Source organism: Scophthalmus maximus, chromosome 2 (assembly GCF_022379125.1).
Source record: "Scophthalmus maximus strain ysfricsl-2021 chromosome 2, ASM2237912v1, whole genome shotgun sequence".
Taxonomy (NCBI): Eukaryota; Metazoa; Chordata; class Actinopteri; order Pleuronectiformes; family Scophthalmidae; genus Scophthalmus; species Scophthalmus maximus.
Genome location: NC_061516.1, coordinates 18,335,126 through 18,354,797, shown reverse-complemented (window position 1 = coordinate 18,354,797; position 19,672 = coordinate 18,335,126). Strand labels below are relative to the sequence as shown.

Sequence of the window (19,672 nt, the reverse complement as noted above, 5' to 3'; positions counted from 1 at the left end):
TATAAAAAGGAATCAAATAAGTCGGAGCTTATAGAACAATCAGACACAGTAAAAGTGAACAAATGCAAGTGTGAAGACTTTTTTGCATATCCACACGTGTGCACCCTCGGAGCATATTTGCCCGTCTTTAGTGTCAAGTTTCTGGTGGCCACATGCAGCCTGCGGGCTCCTTGCAGCCGCGGGGGGGGGGGGGGGGGGGCCGCGGACGGCGTGAACACGCCCCTGTGAACTCATGAATAGCGCCCGTCGAGGAGGTGGTGTCTCTTTAAGAGCCGCGGCGCTCTGCCTGAAACAATCGTACAACCCCCCAACAAGTCATCGGGCCTGTCAATCATCCGGTCGGCGCCCTTTCATCTCGGGACTCCTCGCCAAGTGCTGGGCTCAAATGAGCTGTTTGCTGCAGCGGGGAAACATTAGTCCTCCACCAGCCGAGCAGCCCGGGGACGCCACATCGCAACTTTTCTTCTTCTGTTCCCTGTGTGTGCTGGGGGTTCTGTGCACTTTGAAGGAGATTTAACAGAGGACCAAAGCAAAAAAAGTCCCTTTGCTTTCTTTTCTTTATTTATACTTTTTTTTTCTCCCCCTCCCTCCCTCCCTCCCTCCCTCTTCTTCTTCTTGTTATTATTTTTTTTTTCCTTTTTTGATACAAAGTGTGTGAGACATATCGCGACGGAGGGGGAAGTAGACATGCCTCAGCTCAGCAGCGGCGGCGGGGACGACCTGGGAGCGAACGATGAGATGATCGCGTTCAAGGACGAGGGCGAGCAGGAGGAGAAGATCCAGGAGAACGCGTTCACGGAGCGCGACCTGGCCGACCTCAAGTCGTCCCTGGTGAACGAGTCGGAAATAAATCAAAGTCCGAGCGCAGCGGTGGGTGCCACACGGCGCGAGAGAGAGTGTGTGTGTGTGTGTGTGTGTGAGAGAGAGAGAGAGAGTGTGTGTGTGTGTGTGAGAGAGAGAGAGAGAGAGAGTGTGTGTGTGTGTGTGTGTGTGAGAGAGAGAGAGAGAGTGTGTGTGTGTGTGAGAGAGAGAGAGAGAGAGAGAGAGTGTGTGTGTGTGTGTGTGTGTGTGTGTGAGAAAGCTTATTGTATTTAACGCGCTGCTGACAAGCGCCGAATGAAACCTCCGTGTTACAGTAGTGAAATTCCCAGACTGCCAGAGAGTTCGATGTTTTACATGCGAACTCAAACGCACCGTGAAGTCGAGTCTCTCTCTCTCTCTCTCTCTCTCTCTCTCTCTCTCTCTCTGACTGACACTTCTCTGCGTGGCTCATTCTGTCTCCGTCGCTTTGTCGCACTGATTTTTCTGTACTTTATTATTATTATTATTATTATTATTTTCATACATCATCTGACGCCCCCCCCCCCCTCCCACCTGTGTTTGTTGTCGGTCCCTTCCAGGCGGTCAGGCGGGGACAGCAGGGCGAGCAGAGGGGCTTCGCGGACAAACACCGGGAGCATCACGACAGTGGTAAGAACAAGACAACAACAACAAAGCACGCACGCACACACACACACACACACATACACAGTCGCTCTCATCCGGTTAGATCAGCCACTGCTATCTCAGAAAACAGCTGAGAGAGGCGATGAGATGCCCCCCCCTGTCAAAGGGAGGACCAGTGGTCCCAGGGACACGTGTTGCTGCATTACAACTTCAAAGAGTTTGTTTTCAGGTGCACACAGCCCCCCCCCCCCCCCCCCCCCCAATAAAAATGTAAAAAAAAACGTCCATCACTTCAGCTCTCTTCTGTATCTCTCCAATCAGACACTTGTTGGTGAGATATCCTCTGTTCCTGTTTCGCAGCCGCTCGGCGCGAGAGAGAGAGAGACTCAAAGTAGAGACTGTATCTGCTGTAAAAGTCCTACAACGGGTCGTTTATTGACCTCTGGGAAGCTCACGGCCTTACGATCAGCCGCCAAGGCGAGACGTCTGCATTCCTCCAGCTGCAGTGCATATCACATGTTAAATATTTAAGATGTGGTTGTGTCTCCCCTACACGCGCACACATTTTTAGATTTACAGGCTTTTTCTCGAGTCAACCCCTGGCATGGCTTTTTTTTTTTTTGAGGGGGCCGTGTAGCCAAAAGCGGTGCCAACCTTGAGAGGTTTATTTGTCTTTTTTTTTTCTTTCATTCTTTTGGGTGGCCACCCAAAAGAACAGCAATTTTCACTTTCCTTCCCCCTTCGGGGCGAGCGTCAGTTTTAATTAAAGGCATCAGTGTAGGCTGTAGTCAGTCGCACAAAAAGTAATTTCAGTCATTTCTGAAATGAGAAATGTTTCTCGCGTTCTCTTCCCTCTGAGCGCAATCCTCATCAAATGTGGATTTGTGGTCACAAATGTGCCTGTTTGGGGGGTCTTCAGGAAGAGAATTAAACCCACAGAAAAATTAACACCCTGGATTGACGCTGATTGCGTTTGTTCATGTGCTGTCACGCCGGTTCCAGGCACCTTTGGGGGGGAAAAAACTCTGGAGCGACAAGTGTTTAGACTGAATCAGTAATAAAAAGAAAAAAGTTCCCCGTTTGTGTCTCTGTCTTCCTGCAGACCAGGTATAACCTAGTTGTACCTGACCCACAGCGAGGCCCCTGGTGCTGCATATGGGTGGTGGTGAGAGATAAATTAACACATAGGCTCCAGGAGTTCACGCCTCTCAGACTAGGTGACGCTTGTAACGCTTTTGTCTTGTGTATTGTCGTCTGCGCTCATACGAGGACATAACATGTAGTAACTAGAACACTTGTAAACAGCTGGGCCTTCTTTAGCGCATGTTCTGGTTTGAATGTCAAGTTTTTGTTTTGACACACGAGGATAAATCTCTTTTTCTTTTACAACATTTTGGGAGTGAGTATCAGATTTTACTAAATCTTAATCCTGTTAATCTCCAGGTAACTTTTATATTGATTGAAATCCAATTTTGAATGAGGCAACACACTGATATCTGCCCATTCAGAGACTTAACCAAAAGGAATCTGGGCAGAAAATTAAATTAAAAAACTTTCACAAACTGGAATTATAAATAGCTCCATTAAAACATTTTTGTACTTTTTGAGTCTCTAACTATTGTATCGTTGCTTTTCATGTCTGACACCAGTGTCGAAGCATCAAGATGGAGGCATGTACAAGACACCAGCGTATCCTGGGTATCCATTCCTGATGCTGCCTGACCCCTACCTCCCCAACAGCTCAGTGTCTCCATCTGTAAGTCCACTTCTTGTTTGAATTCCTCTGCTGGCGACAGTGAACTGGCCACAGATGTGTTTGTCGCTGAGGTCATTATCTTGTGCTACTTTGGACTCCGGTGCAAGTTTGCATACTCACGCTGGACACACGCTGCGCTTGTGGTTCAGGAATGAACGTTGTAATGGTATCCAGTGTTGGTGGTGATGCTCCTGCCGTGGTAGCTCACCACTACTGAGGACACGAGAAGGAAGAAAGAAACGTACACTCAGGGATGGAAATGTGTCCGGCTCGGGTGACCGCAGCCTAGTATCTTTTTCTTTTTTGGCTGAAGCAAATCCCTCCTCTGTCACCAGAATTCAGCAATAACAAACAGAGGCAGCGTGGGCATGACAGATGATAAATGGGTGGTGTTGAGTTCTCTGTGCTTTTTTGGATAAAATCCTGAACATTTCTTTCTGGGTATTTCTGCTTTTCATTTTGTGCATATCATGCTGGACGTTAGTAAACTTCAACTCACATCGGCCCCAAGAGTCAGCAGGTTCTGCCCTACTAGTTGCACTGTGGTCTCAACTACAGTCTTTCATAGACTTTATTTATCACAAAATCGCATTTGTTTCACTTCATACGGATTTTCTAATGTCTCTTTTTTTGAACCCACAAGGTGTTCAGTTGTTTTCTTTTGAAAGGAAAAGTAGACATATCTCCGTTACCTGCCTGCAAACAGACAAAATTCCCCTTTTCACATTTTTCAAATATTGATAGTAGTTGGGCTTTTTTTTTTGCAGTAATGCTTGTTTTTGTTCCGTTATGATTGATTGAGATCTATGATGATTACAGGAAGTACACCTCTGTCGACTGAAGCCGAGGAAAAACCTCCCTCACACTTTTGTAGCTGAACATGCTTGTAGCTCAACGCAGTGACGGTTTATTCTGGTCTGATACCACGAGAGGCTCCGTCTGTCGCGGCTCTTGCAAAATCAGCCCCAAACTTTACACGTGTTGTAACTTGGCTGTGAACCGAACTGCGCTGTTTCCCCTGCAACTGCCTTATAAAATAAAGCAAGTCTGTAAAACAGAGCGAGATGAAATCAAAGTGCCGCCGCCGCCGCACGAGAGGAGGCAGAAAAAGATCCTGTTTTTGTTTACGCCTTTGCTGAAGTTGGAGTATGATTGATGTCGTCACCGTGAACCGCTTCACATGGCGTTTTTTTTTTCATCTGCACGCGCCCGGGTGAATGACAAGGGGTTTGTTGCTGCCTTATTAACTGTTCTAAGTGTTAAACCGCTAAAACAAACATCAGAAAGACCCGTGGAATTATTTCAAGTATGCAGTATCACTCATCCAGCCAGACAGCCCTAAAAAAATGAATCAAAAAATCCCTTCAAGTCCCCGATAAGAGCCAACATCCATGGATAGGCTGACTAATTGCACCAAACATGAGTGGCTGTGCCTTTTTCATTTTTCACGTGCTGTGTAATCCTGTTGCCTGAATTAACCCCCTGCTCCAGTCGACAAGAAGTTGCTAAACAGCGGAGACGACTGTTTGTGAGATCACATGTAGCGTAGGCTGATCTAATATGAGGCGCGGTGCATTAAGGAATCTGCTTTATGGTCAGAAAATGGGATTTTTCTAATGATACCTTGAAGTTTTCTGCACCGCTGTCTCCTTCAATGTCTGGGTCAAGACCCAGCAGTTAGTCGTGGGAGATTTCGACTGGGTCGTTGAAGGGTCAAAGAAAACACAGAGCTGACTCTTGTTACAGACAATCCCACTACAATGATTCCTCTAAAAATACCTCAGGCTCCCCACATTTAAAATTTTTTTAAAAAAATGTGTCTTTGGGAAAATAAACTTAAATTTCGAATGTTATCATGTTTGTTGTGAATCCGTTGCTCCACAACAGTCGTACGGCATACGGGTCAATAGGATGTTAGGAGGTCGAAAGTAAACACAAGAGGCCATTCCATGACGTCCTTGTAGAATATAAAAGGCTTTTTTAAACTTGATTAATATATCTGTTGTCCCTCTAGTTAAACTATAATACACAAGATCTGAACTTCAGTGTCCTGAAAAAGGGGGTTGTGAAATATTTTTAGTGTTTTATTGCAGAGAAACTCTGACGTAACAGCAGCTCCACACAGGCCCTCAAATTTAACACCCGAAACAACCGATGTCTGCAGCTCCCAGGAAACTACGTTGTCCCTAAGTCTGTTATTCATAAGTCCACACTGTGATTGAGAATATAATTGAATACCGTATGAGAGAGCGCACCCGTATTTCCTCAAACATGCTCATGCTCATCGTTCCATTAAAATGTACATCCGGCATCACGTTAGACAAACACGGTGATCGAGTGTGACGGTATTTGTCGCTCGTCAGTATGTCTCCGTCTCCTCTCGTACTCTTCTTCTTCTCTTCTCCAACCCCGGTGTGCCAACCGCGGAGCCTCTCACAGATTGTGTTTGTTGAGAGTGGAGTGGAGTGGAGAGGAGGTGGTGGGGAGGGGGGGGATAAAGAGCACTTTCTTTCCCTGTGTGTCTTCGAGACTCCACACAATGCTCACTTGTTGCTGCTTCCCTTGTAATTAGCCCGCTGGTTGTGAGGCGGTAGAGACGTATCAGGCCCCGTCTACCTGCCACTTGAAAGGGCTGAGAGTAGTGGTTTAGGGGTTTGGAGGTGGGGGGGTGATGGGGGTGATGATTATGGATGAAGGAGATGGATCGGGAACTATAGGTCTGGGAGATGGGACAGAAGAAAAACAGGCGGTTCGGTGTGTTCCTCGTGTTGTGGTGTTGATGTGGGACAAGGTGACGCTTGTTCCGTCTGTGTGTCCGTGTCTTGCTGCTGTTTTGCTGTCTTGGCATTATGGCGTTGGGAGTTTCACTCTTCACTGCTGCTTTCTTGTTTCTTCTTCCATAGCCTCCTGTTTCTAGTGTTGGGAATTCAAGGAAAAGAAGTGCCCGGTCTAACATATTTTTTTGAGTAATCTTTTAGTTTTATAAAATGTCAGATAATTGTGACAGCTTTCCAGAGATCGAGGCGACGGCCCGAGCTTGCTTTTTAAAAATTCTGACAAACAATACAAAAACACAAAGATATTGAGTACAATAACGCAGCAAATCATCACACTCAAGGAGATGAACTTTTATCAGAATTGTTGATGATTTTTAAAAATAATTGTTTCTCAATTATAGTTATACTGATCCTTTCCGATGAGAATGTAGATGAATTTCTATTATTTGTCTTGATGGGGACAATTGATTCAATTTGGCCAATCTTGTCTCATTGAAGAGAGATTTTTATTCTGTTTTGAGCTAAATAATCAGTCAGTTAATCTCTTCAATCAGTAACCACTTAAAGTAAATTGTTGTTGATGTAAATTCTTTTTCTGGTTTCACCCTTTGAAATGTGAAGATCTTTGTGTTAGTTGGACAAAATATTTGAAATTTGAACAAACTGAGTCATTGGCTCAATGATATCCTGATGTTTTATAGACCAAACAATTATTCAGGAAAATTATGTATAGATTAATTTAGTTTTTCAAAGTTGCAGCCCTAGTCCTCTGTGTGAGATCACCGGCTGAATGACTGAGAGAGTCAGATTGATTGTAATATTTGCCTGTGTGTATTTCCCTCCGCTTCTATGGTTAAATCATACATGTTTATCTGTCATTGTACAAGTATAATCTAGTCAGTTTTTGTTATTTATGCTCTTTGAATACGTTTTGTGTAACTGAAGCTCTGGCCTCCCTCAAAGGAGGTTTGAACGAGAATCTCTCTGAAGACGCACGACCATCAGGGGTCAAATAGCATTTTATAGAAGAGCTAAACATTTCCACGATCTGTTGTTGTTTTGAAAAGATTATCATGTTGTTTAATTTTTTATTTTTTTGTAATGGAAAAAAAAAGGATTAATCACTTTTCTTATTTTCCTGGTATTATTGTTAACATCTCATATTACAAAAAAGCTTATAATCTGTGTTGATAAGCCACCTTCAAAGCGACTGCATTCCGGAGAGGCTCCCTCTCCTATTCAGCGTTAATACTCGTATTACAGCGTTTCATGGGGTATTTCACTGTTGTTTTATTAATGGAGATATCAGCCGTCCCCTCGGAGGAAGTGGCCAAAGAAGGAGATTTGTGGGATTCAGAGATATGACTAAACTCCCTCTGCTTGTTGTCTTTGGCTAAAGCTTTATCCACTGTTTGTAAGACGGTGCATATCGTCTTTGTGTGTGTGTGTGTATGTGTGCGCGCATGGATGCTGTTCATCAAACAGAATAATTTGTATGTATCGAAGGTTTTGTGTGTGTGTGTGTGTGTGCGTGTGCGTGCGTGTGTGTGTGTGTGTGTGCGTGTGTGTGTGTGTTTCTCCTCAAGTTTATTGCCCTTGGGTTGTGTTTGTATCCAGGGTTCATGGTGGGTTTTTTATGTGTGTGTGTGTGTGTGTGTATATGTGTGTGCAGCCAGATTGTGGATAAGTGCATATGTGTAAGACCGAGCTGTGAATATTATGCAGTGGATTACCAAAGTCAATATTTTTAAAGGGATCGCCGTTCTTCGTCGTCTCAAGCAGTCAAACCCCAGCCGAGTATTTGACTCTTCTCAGCATCCAGCCATCTTTCTCCCAACTCCCTTTGCCGTTTGCCTCTCTCCACCTATCCACCTCTGTTCTTGTCTGTGCTACTTTCATCATCGTAGCTGGATCTATGCATCACTCTCCCTCCAATACAGCTTTCTGTCTTCCCTGATTGTTTTGTTTTTACCCACACAAAGCTCCAGAATACGCATTAATCTCGAGTTACGGGGCAACATAATAAGTATAAGAGCCTCACACTTTACCTGGAGGACCTGGTTTCGGAGAGCATCCTCCCTGCAGGAAATATTTGCTGTATCTTTACCAGCTCATGGAGTGAAGCAGTGAAGCTGAGGTCATATTTTATTTCCCTATAGCTGCTTTCAGACATACAGCACACTATAGTCTGGACATTTTCCTGAACTGTTCGTGCCAAACACCCCAGTACAATTTCTGGAGTGAGCCCATGTGAGCATACAGCAGGAAAATCTCCAGAAGATTCACAGAGTGGACAATCTACCCAGGCGCCACCCCACCTCGCCTGAATGTTCCGGAAGTTCCCCTGCTGTTGTGAATTCATGTGTGCTGTGTTCTTCATATGTGAAAGGCAAACTTTCTGGACCCAATTTTCCAGACATTTTCCAGAGTTCATGTCTAAAAACATCTGCAAAGTTACATTCTTTGTAGCTTCTGTTGTCCAGCGCTCGATTAGGGTTTGCTCAGAAAGTGCAGAGAATGTATAGGCTGAAGGAGGATCTGATTTTGCTATGTTATGGTCTGTTTGCATTGACATCAGCTTACTATTAACGTAATGACCACACCTTGAATATCTTTGCTCAATAAAGATCACCCAAGAGCAGTGTTTTCCCAGGTGTGTAAACTCTATACAGCAATATGATGTTCAAAGTGCACAAAAAAGTGGAGAACAATCTCCACTGTTACTTGAAAAATTAGTTAACAGTTATAACATCACTTTCCATAGCTCAAGCTGCTTCTTCGCAATAAAAGCTTCTTCGCAATAAAGCTTTTTAATGTGATGAGCCCCATCGACATTGGCTTTGCTGCAGCGGACGTGTGAGCTCTGACAGAACAAATGACAGCAAATCAGAAACAGCACCACTCCTTTGTGAGAGATCAAAGAGAGAGGAGAAATCAACTAGTAGAAGAAGTCACGTTTCCCAATTGTTGTCGGAAATTACTGGACGTTTGGTTGAAATTAGCGAGTAGCCCGACCACAGTCGGTGACTCACACAGGAGTCGTTCGTGATTAGTGGTTCTATTTTAATGACAGTGTTTAGACTACATTCTAATTAATAACTTTAACAGATCACATTTCTGTTAGTTTGTTGTGCCAATTGTTTAGTTTGAAAAATAAAAAAGCACCTCCTCAGTTTGCAGTTTGCATTTAGGGCAGCTTTAAGTTTTAGATTTTGTCTGAAAACCTGAAAAGCAGTCAAACTTTTTCAGAAGGTTGTTGTCTCAGAAAAATTGAGAAGCTGTTGAAGAGTTGATATTCAGCTGCATGTTTTATTCCTTGTCAGAGAGGCTGTGAAACTCCCTGTGATGTGGAAGCTGTGGTCACACGACGGCGTCAACAAGCTCAGAGGACGGCACGCCGCTCTGAAACACTTTCCCGCTCACTGTACCTGGACATTGACTGTAAAAGGTTTACTGTACATTTGGGGGTTGGGGGGGGGGATTTACAAGTCAGCATTTAACACCTTAGTGTACTAACAGCAGTCACAGGCTCGGTCTTGTTTGGGGGAATTTCCTTTTCATTTGAAATCTCATTTCACAGACTAAAAAATGAAAATTGACAGGAACACTGCTAAGGGACAATTGTCTTGTTTGGGAAAGGACGGTTGTGCAAAAATCATGTAAATTCTAAGACTGTAAAGTCTCAGCTGCGGTCTGTGTTCAAACATCTTAGGCATCTCAGCTGGTCAAACTGTTCCATCATTATGCAAGGGAATAGCGGTTAAATAGTTTTCCCAGCTTCAACTGAAAACTTGTTATTATGTAGGTGGCATTAATAGTTTCTTGTTCTTAGCACATAAACTATTTCATAGGCCTCCGTCTCTTTCAATCCATCCATTCAAATAAATCAGCTGCTGTCGCTAACAAGCTCCCCTCCCCGTCCCCATTTCCACCTCCTTGTATCTCCCAAATAATACCCGGTCAATCCTCCCAAGATCAAGGGAATGGCTTGTGTGTGTGCAAGTCTCTTGGATCTTGCCACTTCCTTGTTTCCCATAGTATTGTGGTGTTGACAGGGGGGTGGTTCAGCCAGCCCCTAGTCCCTGGGCAAACAATGGCAGCAACACAGGCTGAGGCCTCCCTAATCCCCCTTCATATGGACCCAAGGGCCGGGATGAGCGGCACTGGGGCCCCTCTGCCTCTGACTGGCAACGATAAGGACCCCGCCGCTCGGATCTAAGAGGCCTAAAAGAAAAGCTGCTTTCACTACAAGGCAGCAAAAGCTGGGGTCAGATGGAAAACTTGCACCGCAAAATGTCGTTAAATGTTTAATCAAGACACAAGATTTAGTAACATCCATGTTGTCCAAGTAAAAAAAAATGTTCGTTAAAAAGCTGCCACTGTTGGGAGTTTCCAGTTTGTAAGAGAGCTGTGGGAGGGAGGAACTGGCAGAGTCTTGACTCGCCATTGTTGCAGTGTATGTAAGTGTGAGATTATGGTCGTGTAAAGTCTAAGATTAGTGAGTGAAATGAGGCTGACGTTGGGGCAGCAAACTGCAATTATCGCTCTTTGGCAAACACGCAGAAAATCCTTGTTCTTCTCTCCTCATTCACATCGCATGTAAGGTCTTATGTTGTTGTCTTATTATTTTGAATTTATTCTGTATTATGAGCAAGATGTTGGACTCCAGTAGGCCTTGAAAATGTCTTGCGGAAGAATGGAAAAAAATATGACCAGTTTGCACAAGGTCCATCCTTTTACATTATATAGGGATCCTCATTATCATTAACAGTATCTAAAGGTTTATATTTTTTAGATAAACATTGACATTTCAAAAAAAAAAAAAAAAAAGCAGGTTGGGTGCAAGTTGGGTGGTTCCTGACCGGGCTGCAAATGAGGATAATTTCCATTGTCAGTTGTCAACTTCTCTTGATTGACTAATTGACCACACATCACAGATAAACATTTAATTACTATGCGTGTTTGTCAGTGGTCGGGATGTTCCGTCAGTCCGCTTTGAAGAGGGACAGGAAACACGAGCAAAAGATCAAAATGAATTTGGATGTCGACAGATATACAGACTGTAAAGACAGAGTTTAAAGTGGTTGGGCTGGAGAGGTGAAGAGAGCATTATAGAGGGAAGATTAAAATACAAATTAGATAATAAAAGCATAAGAGCTTCTTCATCACCCTGCAGGCTTTGAAGGCACAACTGTTCAGAAGTCTATTTCAAGAGGCGGAAAAGTTAAAAAGAAATATCAGAAGAGGAAAAAACCCCGTTGGATGGCCCCGAGGTGTTTATACCTGTAATTATTCATCCACTTATTTCTTTCCGGCACGTAGAGAAGGTTGGATGGGGGAAGTGGTGGAGAAGTAAAAGACAGGTGTTGGCAAAGGAAGTGCGGGTTTGTTTGATTGATATTATTAAGTCTGTTTCTTTTTTTTCCTCACACAGACCAAGTCTTATGGGTTGAGTCTTTTTCTTATTTTTTTCCTCTGAGCAGAACATCTGACTTATTGTGATACAGCGCTGCTGTTTGTATTAGAAAAATAAGAACAAGAAGTGGACGGTTGGTAACCTCATGTGTTGTTGTTGTTACTAGTTGTATTTCTCTTAAGTAAGACCACATTTCCCATAATTCCTCCCACGCTTCTTTATACCAAGAGGATGTTCGAGGTAAGACATGTTGGAGGATGTCTTTTTTCTTCTTCTTCTTCTTCTTCTTCTTCTGATTTTCTCTTTTTGCCAGACTACTGAAACACCAATCACTTTCAGTTAAATTGAGATACAGCGATCACATATAAGCTACATGGTCTTTGACTGTTGAATATTTAAATCAGATAGGAAGCGAGAGATAGAAACTGACACGAAAGGGGCAAGTTTCGGGAAGGAACTCTTTGTTTGGCCCCCGGTATTTGTTTGTGAAGTGTGTGTGTGCGCGTGCAAGTGCGTTTGTGAGTTGCGGGATGTTGCACCCAGGTGAGTCATTGGCCAGCGGAGCGAAACCATGCAGAGTTTCCCCCGTGTTGTTGTTTACAGAGTGAGCCGTCCAGGCCGCCCAGATGTGTGTTCTCAGCCCTGCAGTTAATCAGTGACAGCATTGTCTCTCACCAGTAGATATCAGAGTAGTCACATACACCTACTCATTCATGCGTGTTCATTCATTGTTGTTTTTAAAAGTCTGAAGACGACAACAAAGTCTGCACATTTTATAGCACCTCTGAATCACATAAGTAAAAAGAAGTGTAAAACAGAAAATACTCAACGTGTGCACACGTAAATGAAAGAAACATGTTCGAAAAACTTTCACTAGTTCTGGATTAAAAAACCAACTGACAGAAGACAAAATATTATTGAATTGAGTCTATTTCGATCAAACAGAAACCCCTTGTCTTAAGTTTAGTTGCATTTATGCGGCATCATCATTAGAGACCGCCATACTTACTGGTTAAAAATCAGCCGATATGAGCCATTCCCAGATGTATCGTATTCACATTTAATGATATACGCCGATGTGAAAACTTTAATTTTACAGAATAAACTATGCAGCAAAGATGTGCATTCATGTTTACATTTTACTTAAAAAAAGGAGTCTTTATTTTCTTAATTTAAGTTCTATATATTTAGTTGCATAATATCGGCACCGGCCCCCGAAAATCCGTATCATCATTGTGCTGTGCAGATCTTTTGTCGGTCCCCTGCCTTCAATACAACACTACAAAATTATATTGTCATTCAAAATAAATGATTTCCTGAAAAATCAATAACCACCATCTGAGACGCAACCTGCTGTAAGTTCTTACATAACAATGGGCCTCCTCGGACGCTGAGCAGCTCACCAGAATCATCACGGTGCTGCTGTCTTTAACATGGTCACTGACAAAAAACACTTGTGAACACAAAGTTAGTAGGTTAGTGGGCCACACTCACAACCTGTAAACATGTCGAACCTCCCTCCCTCCCGTGTCCCCGGTCAGTGACAAGTTACAAAGTACACCGGCGACTAATTCGCGACCCTTCAGCACTGCAAGTAGCATTTGACATTTGAAGTGGAAATACTGGCTTGGGTTATTTAAAAGTGAGATGTGTGGACACTAAACGGAGGGCCAGGATGGATTTATTAGAAGCATTTATAACACAGAACACAACATGGTTCAAGCATCACATTGTGGTTGCTTTTTGAAGCATGTGTTGGTTTGACTGATGGCACTCAGACAATATCAATCGGTTTTAATCCCATGCATTGATAAATCTGTGGTGAGCATGCGTCTGCATCCACTTAGACTAAATCCATGCGCTCACAGCATAGTTACAACAACTTTGCCTAAATAGACTTCAAAGTGGATGTAGATTTAATCCATTTCTGAAGCTGCGCTGACATTAACCACCTGCAGCCTCCAGTTTTGTCTTGTTACAGCGTTTCTAATTAGAATTGAAGTGGAAGTGTTTTCGAAAAATGTTTTTTTGTTTGTTTTTGTTTTGTTTGATTCAAGCAAAACTAAGATCCATTGAAAACGTAACGTTTTAACGTGAAATCTGATTCCCGATTTGTTCGCAGCAGTTTAGTGAGAAATCAGATGATATTCCAGTGATTATACTCTGTGGGTTTCTGTGAGATTTAGAAGGGGGGAGGGCTCTTTAAGAAATCACATGACCTGTGGGAATTTAAGTCTTGTTTCATTTCCTTCGCATTACTGTCAATAATCAGCATGTTAAACAGTTACACAAATCAGTCACTTCCCTCTCAAGATGAATCAAGGTTTACACACAAAGCAACACACTCACTCACACACAATCACCCTTAAATAAAACCAGATTTTAAAATGTCAAATCAATAAAATGTCCCATGTCAAAATCAACATGGAACCTGAGGGTCAGGCGTTGCCTCAAATGGGGTGAAAGGTCAGGTCTGGTCACGGGACGACATCTCTGCTTGTTAATCCAGCAAATAAGCTTCACTGGCACAGCATCACTGCAGAAAGTTAGGAAAAATTTAAAGCGGCAAATTTTTCACTTCATCACCACTTTATCAAAATGTACTACTCATATTAATCTGCTAAAATAAATCTTAAATGTAGGTGTTAGTCAGTTAGCTCCACTCATATTGACATTTTATAAGCCTGCACACACTGTGTGTGTGTGTGTGTGTGTGTGTGTGTGTGTGTGTGTGTGTGTGTGTGTGTGTGTGTGTGTGTGTGTGTGTGTGTGTGTGTGTGTGTGTGTGTGTGTGTGTGTGTGTGTGTGTGTGTGTGTGTGTGTGTGTGTGTGTGTGTGTGCGTGTGTGTGAGTGAGGAAACTGTTACTTCCAATCTGCCTTCTTACTCTGTGCTGCTGTTAATACCTGGGAATTCAAATTTACTGGAGTTGCTCTAAGAACTGTTTAAATGCAAACAGTATCAGATTTTTTATGATCGAACCATTCATTTTGTTCATGCAGCAAATAATAACGGGTCCATTGTCATAGTTTTCTTTTAAGTCTTATTTTAATCACTTGTCAAAATTTGTCTCTGATTGGCTCTGACCCTGGTACCCTTTTTCGCCGAATGTTTGTGAGAAAACGAAAATATGCATAGTGTATGAGCCTTATGATACTATGCATAGATTGTTTTTTTCGTAAAGAAAGATGCTGTGCCTCTAATGACATCATTGGCCGAGTTAACCGCCCCACCAACTTGTCTCCCATCTCGGCGGTAAGATGCCCAGTCCTGTCCCATAGTCCTCGGCGGAGAGTCAGAGCCAGAGGCCACCACATACAAACAGGCCAGAATATATGTGTTTCGGAAGGAATGGCCTGTCATAGTAGGCAGTTTACTTGATCACTAAGTCAAAAAGAGTCTAGAAGATTATATGGTAGATTCAATTTTCACCATCATCATGTGCTCATCATTGTAAATAAACATCCATATTTGGTGTGTTGATGTAAGTAATTGATTATGTCCTATAATGATCTTCCCCTCCTTCTCTTCCACTCACCTCACCATCCAAACCTCAGCATCCTCGCCCTCGACCTTCATCATCAATTTAATATGCACTTCATTAAACAAAAATAGTCATAATAACAGTCAACTAAATTATTCTCAAACCCCACCCGCGTCCTCCTCCGCCCTTCTCCACCCTGTGCCCATGGCTCTGCTCAGACCAGCTGGAGCCTCCACAGCCGCATGAAGCAACCCAGCACACATGGCTGTGATCTTAAGCGCACGCACACACACACACACACACACACACACACACACACACACACACACACACACACACACACACACACACACACACACACACACACACAGGAGCAGAAGTTTAATCCTCCCTCATATGATTCTCATCTGCTGAGGGAAGGAAGCATGTGTGCGAGTGCGTTTGCGTGTGTATAAATGTATACATATATTATGTATATAGTGGGATTTATACTGAATTCACACATCAGAGAAACACTATTAAGTAGTCACATTCTCACTCATATAAGCTGTACTCAACATTTTACTTCCTTCTTCCTCTCCATGCACACTGACACACTAACACATGTCACGCACACAATACAGCAGCAACATTTCAACACACAGTGTGCATTGTTTGACAACAGGTTTCTACCAGGCCAGGACCAGAGTTAATGTTTTTCATTAGTCTTAATTATTCTTTTTGTTTTAGATGTAACTGTTTAACTCATAACATATTTAATGCTGCAACTCATCGGTAAAATAGAGACTGCTGTGCTTTGGTCCGCTGAAGACATTTAGCAACGCATCAAGTTTGACTTTTGCATAGAAGTAAGTAATACGACCACGCAGCACACATGTCACCTCTTCCTCTTTTTTTGATACTATGTTCTCCTGGATGTCAGATCACAGTGAATCCTAACATGCACTGGTCAACATAAATCGTGGTGAACCATACATTTGACGAGAGGAAGTTGTGCATCCCACGTAGACAGATTGTGTGGGAAAGAAATGTGGATTGCTTGACTGATAAGAGTCTGTCCAGTTAGAAGTATGCGTAGGTGGGACACCTTTTCTTCCAATGAATCCACCGCACAGTGACACATGTTGGAATGAAAGAATACTGTTTTACAAGCAATATCAAGACTGTGTCTCACGAGTGCAGTTTAGTGATTTGTAAGGCAAAGCATTAGATTTTAAAGTGGATGTATTACCTGAACATTTCCTTTTCAATTTTGCTAAATATTACAGAAGTTAAAATATGGCTGCATGTTTTGGGAAATGACCCGCACTAAAAGCAGAAGGTAGTTATTTGGCTCAAACATGCAAAATTATATGTCAATTTGTGGCTAATCCTCCACAAAATTGATGCAATGACCTAATGCACGTGTGGTTTAAGATGTTAAATTATGTAAGAAACCAAGGAAATCTTCCAATTTTAGAAATATCTGTCATCTGACGATAAATATTCAGTCTCATTGTAGAAATCATTACATCATACAGTGCTAACTTGTAATCATTTTTATATCTTGTGCCCTCCGTCCTGTTTTGTGCTGTAAAGCAGATTTCCAAAGGGTTCGGCGAGTGAGTCGGTCGAAGTAGTTACATCAGTGATGTTAAAAACACAATGTTGTGCCGTTGGAGAACCACACAGACGGAGAATGAGTCCCAGGTGAATGCGAAGCAGCCAACTGCTTGAGGTCGGTGTGTAATTTGATGTCTTCAGTGTGTGTAAACTTATAGTTTTTGGCACCGTGTCCACGTGTTAACGTCATTTATAAGCCAGAAAGGGGAGCAGGAGGAATTCCCTCTTCAACAGGTTTCCTCAAAAGGGGATCGGCCATGCGTCATATTGATTTCCTACCTTTGTTTTGTAAAGTAGGAAAAGAGACCCATCCTCTCATTTTGTGGTCATGGGAACCTTCTCTGTAGGTCTACGGAGATAAAAGACCTCAGGCTTTCAGGAGACGCAACACTTACGCACAAACACAGACACGCGATGGGAGTGTATTTTTCCCCGTCGGCCTTCGTCCTGCAATAGAGAGAGAAGACAAAAGAGACGGACAACATGTTTACCGTGCTTCTGATAAATATGTCAGGATTTCAGAGTCAATGAGAATGAAAGAGGAGGAGCAAGACGTGACCTTGAGGCAACAAGGAGGGCTGATGTTGCCTCGAAAGAGGAAGGGAGGGTTTGAGGGAGGAGCAGAAAGAGGAGTGGAATGCGAAAGGCAGGAAGAAAAAAAACACCAAGATGCTTCAATGACAAATCCAGACTCAGAGTTGTTGTCGCTGACACACAGCACATAATATGTTTAGTTCCAGGAAGTGATGGAGCTCATAAAGTTTTTTTATTCAGTGTTTTGTGTGTGTGTGTGTGTGTGTGTGTGTGTGTGTGTGTGTGTGTGTGTGTGTGTGTGTGTGTGTGTGTGTGTGTGTGTGTGTGTGTGTGTGTGTGTGTGTGTGTGTGTGTGTGTGTGTGTGTGTGAACATTTTTAAGTCTTAACAAAAACAAGAGCAAGCAACTGTGAAGTACGCTGCAGTGTGTGGTGTGCGGTGAACGTGTTTGTGCGTGCGTGTGTGTGTGTGTGTGAGAGAGAGAGAGAGAGACACGATGTGGGTGTGCATGTCGCTGTAGGTGTTGAACATTGTACAGGACATGTATGTGGGAAACACTGTATACACACAGGGACAGATGAAAGGGAAGAAGTGGGTGGGCAGGAAGTGAGGAACAAAAGAAACACATCATCTGATTTATCAGACGGGTACAGATCGGGTTGATTGGGTGCAGGAAAGAGATGTTGGAGAAAGAGGGGACGGTGGAACGCTAGAGAGTCTGAGACGAAGTGAAAGAGGCAGAACGACCGATAGAGAGAGAAAGAACAATGAAGGAAGAGAAGATAGCTGCAGTAGCGGAAGGGAGTTAGCAGTAAACAATGAGAAGCCGGTAACCGCGTTGTGCACCTGGTAAAACAAAACCACAGCCCCAGTTGAAGCAGACTCTGACACCTTAAGAACACCTTTAACCGTTTCACCACTACACTCGGAGAGAAGTACAATAATTTCCAGGGCTAGTTTGAATCTCGAAAGTCAGTTTTTACTTTCAACAATAGGAAGTGGATTTGTTTGAAGAAACCAAAGTGGGCAGCGGAGTTGCCACAGCCAAAACGATCGAGACCGAGTCCTTTTCACTGTGTTGAGTGACAGGATGCTGTTGTTGCTGATGTTTTCTATTCAATTTTAGATATTTTTATTATTTTTTTATTAAGTATCAGACAGCAAACTGGGTCAATCACAGTGGACGATTTTCTCCTCGCCACTGCTGCACAAGAATCAACAAATTTCAAAAGTTTCCTTTGAATTCATAATTGATATTATAGACGTGGGTTATTTGAAGGGTTGATTGCGGATAAAATGCTTCGTATTTATGCTTCTGATTGGCTCACAGCATTGTTGAAGGCCCCCCTGCCCGAAAAATACAACATTTTGAGACCAAAGAGTCCATTTGACCCACATTTCTTAAAAGAAAGTTTAATATGACAATTCAACATCTTTCAGTTGCAGAGTTCCCAATTACAATAATTCAGATTCAGCTCCTGGACAATAAAGATGTGTGTGATATTCACATTGAAATGTACCTAAATATCTTTTAATAATGATAACCAAGGCCTTTTTATTGAGTTTTTTGTATGAGAGTGTTTTTTGGAGAGTGTTTTCACTTCAGCAGAGCACCCTATTCAGGCACAGGGGAAAGGTATGTCACTAGCTACAGTATAAAGCCATAAAGCATTAGTGCATCTTATCGTTTTGGGAAAGAAAGTTTTCGCTCAAGTTTTTTTGTATTTGGCTGGATGAAATCAGATTCTGATTGTTGGAACTTCCAAAAAGTGGGTGGGGAAATAATTGATTGAAACAATATGAAACATAAATATGATGGATTGATGAAACGTTAGTTGTTTTGCTCAAACTAGGCACCCAGGCGCCACTGATTAGGCTTATGTCTTTCATTCAGAAGGAATGGAAGAAGATGGGCTCTTTTCTGACAGACAGACAGACATTCAGTCAGACAGACAGACAGACTCCGTCTACGATGTTTTTATGGTCCCCTTGCCGACTCTCCCCTCCAGACAGAAGCAGATTTACAGCAGGCACAGTCGTCAGCCCATTGTCAGGACCCCAGAGGAGTCGTTGGCCAATGCCACACCCGCTGCGCCTGCTCCTGTCTTTTCTGTCTCAAAGTCGTCCTTTTGCCCCTTCGCCTCTCTCCTTCACCTCATCTCTCACTCTAATTTCCTTTCTGTTTTCTTTTCCTTTTTTTTTTTTTTAAAGAGCCCATGGTCTTAATACTGCCAATTAAAGGCAGCCATAACTCTGACACGGACACAAACAAGCAGCGCTGCGTGAGTGCCATCCAGGCTCCAGTCGATCTTCCCACAGAGTCAACATTAATCCCAGGCCAATGGAGGGGATACTGGTTTCAATTAAGCATCCATTAGCCGAACGTCAAGTCAGTGGTATGCTATTTTGATTAGAGGAAGCAAGGAAGAGGACTGTTGATTTATTTTTCTCATTTGTTCTTTTTTTCTCTCTCTTTAGTGAATTCCACCACAGGGAGAGAAAGTCCCCTGAGACTCTGCTCTGCCACTTAGTATATTTAGAAGAAGTAAGAGGAAACATCCCCCATTCAAAAAAGAGAGAGACTAACGATAACAAGGGAGAAACTCATTAAAAAAATGACTAATAACATCATTGATCATTCCAAGTACATCAAGACAAA

The 19,672-nt window shown here is 42.8% G+C and overlaps 1 protein-coding gene across 9 annotated transcripts in view; it reads left to right on the top strand.

Annotated features, from left to right (window-relative positions):
* Positions 1–268: 268 nt before the first annotated feature.
* Positions 269–19,672, top strand: part of tcf7 (transcription factor 7) — a 66,465-nt gene continuing 47,061 nt past the window's right edge. For 2 of the 9 annotated variants that reach the window (XM_047337178.1, XM_047337177.1), the window contains exons 1-3: positions 269–870; positions 1,401–1,470; positions 3,096–3,202. In XM_047337178.1, coding sequence (XP_047193134.1) covers positions 688–870; positions 1,401–1,470; positions 3,096–3,202 — 360 coding nt within the window. In that variant the 5' untranslated portion in view covers positions 269–687. Of the gene's footprint in view, positions 871–1,400; positions 1,471–2,678; positions 2,846–3,095; positions 3,203–19,672 lie in introns of those variants that run through there. The other 7 variants (XM_047337176.1, XM_047337182.1, XM_047337188.1 and 4 more) reach the window with 5 other exon arrangements.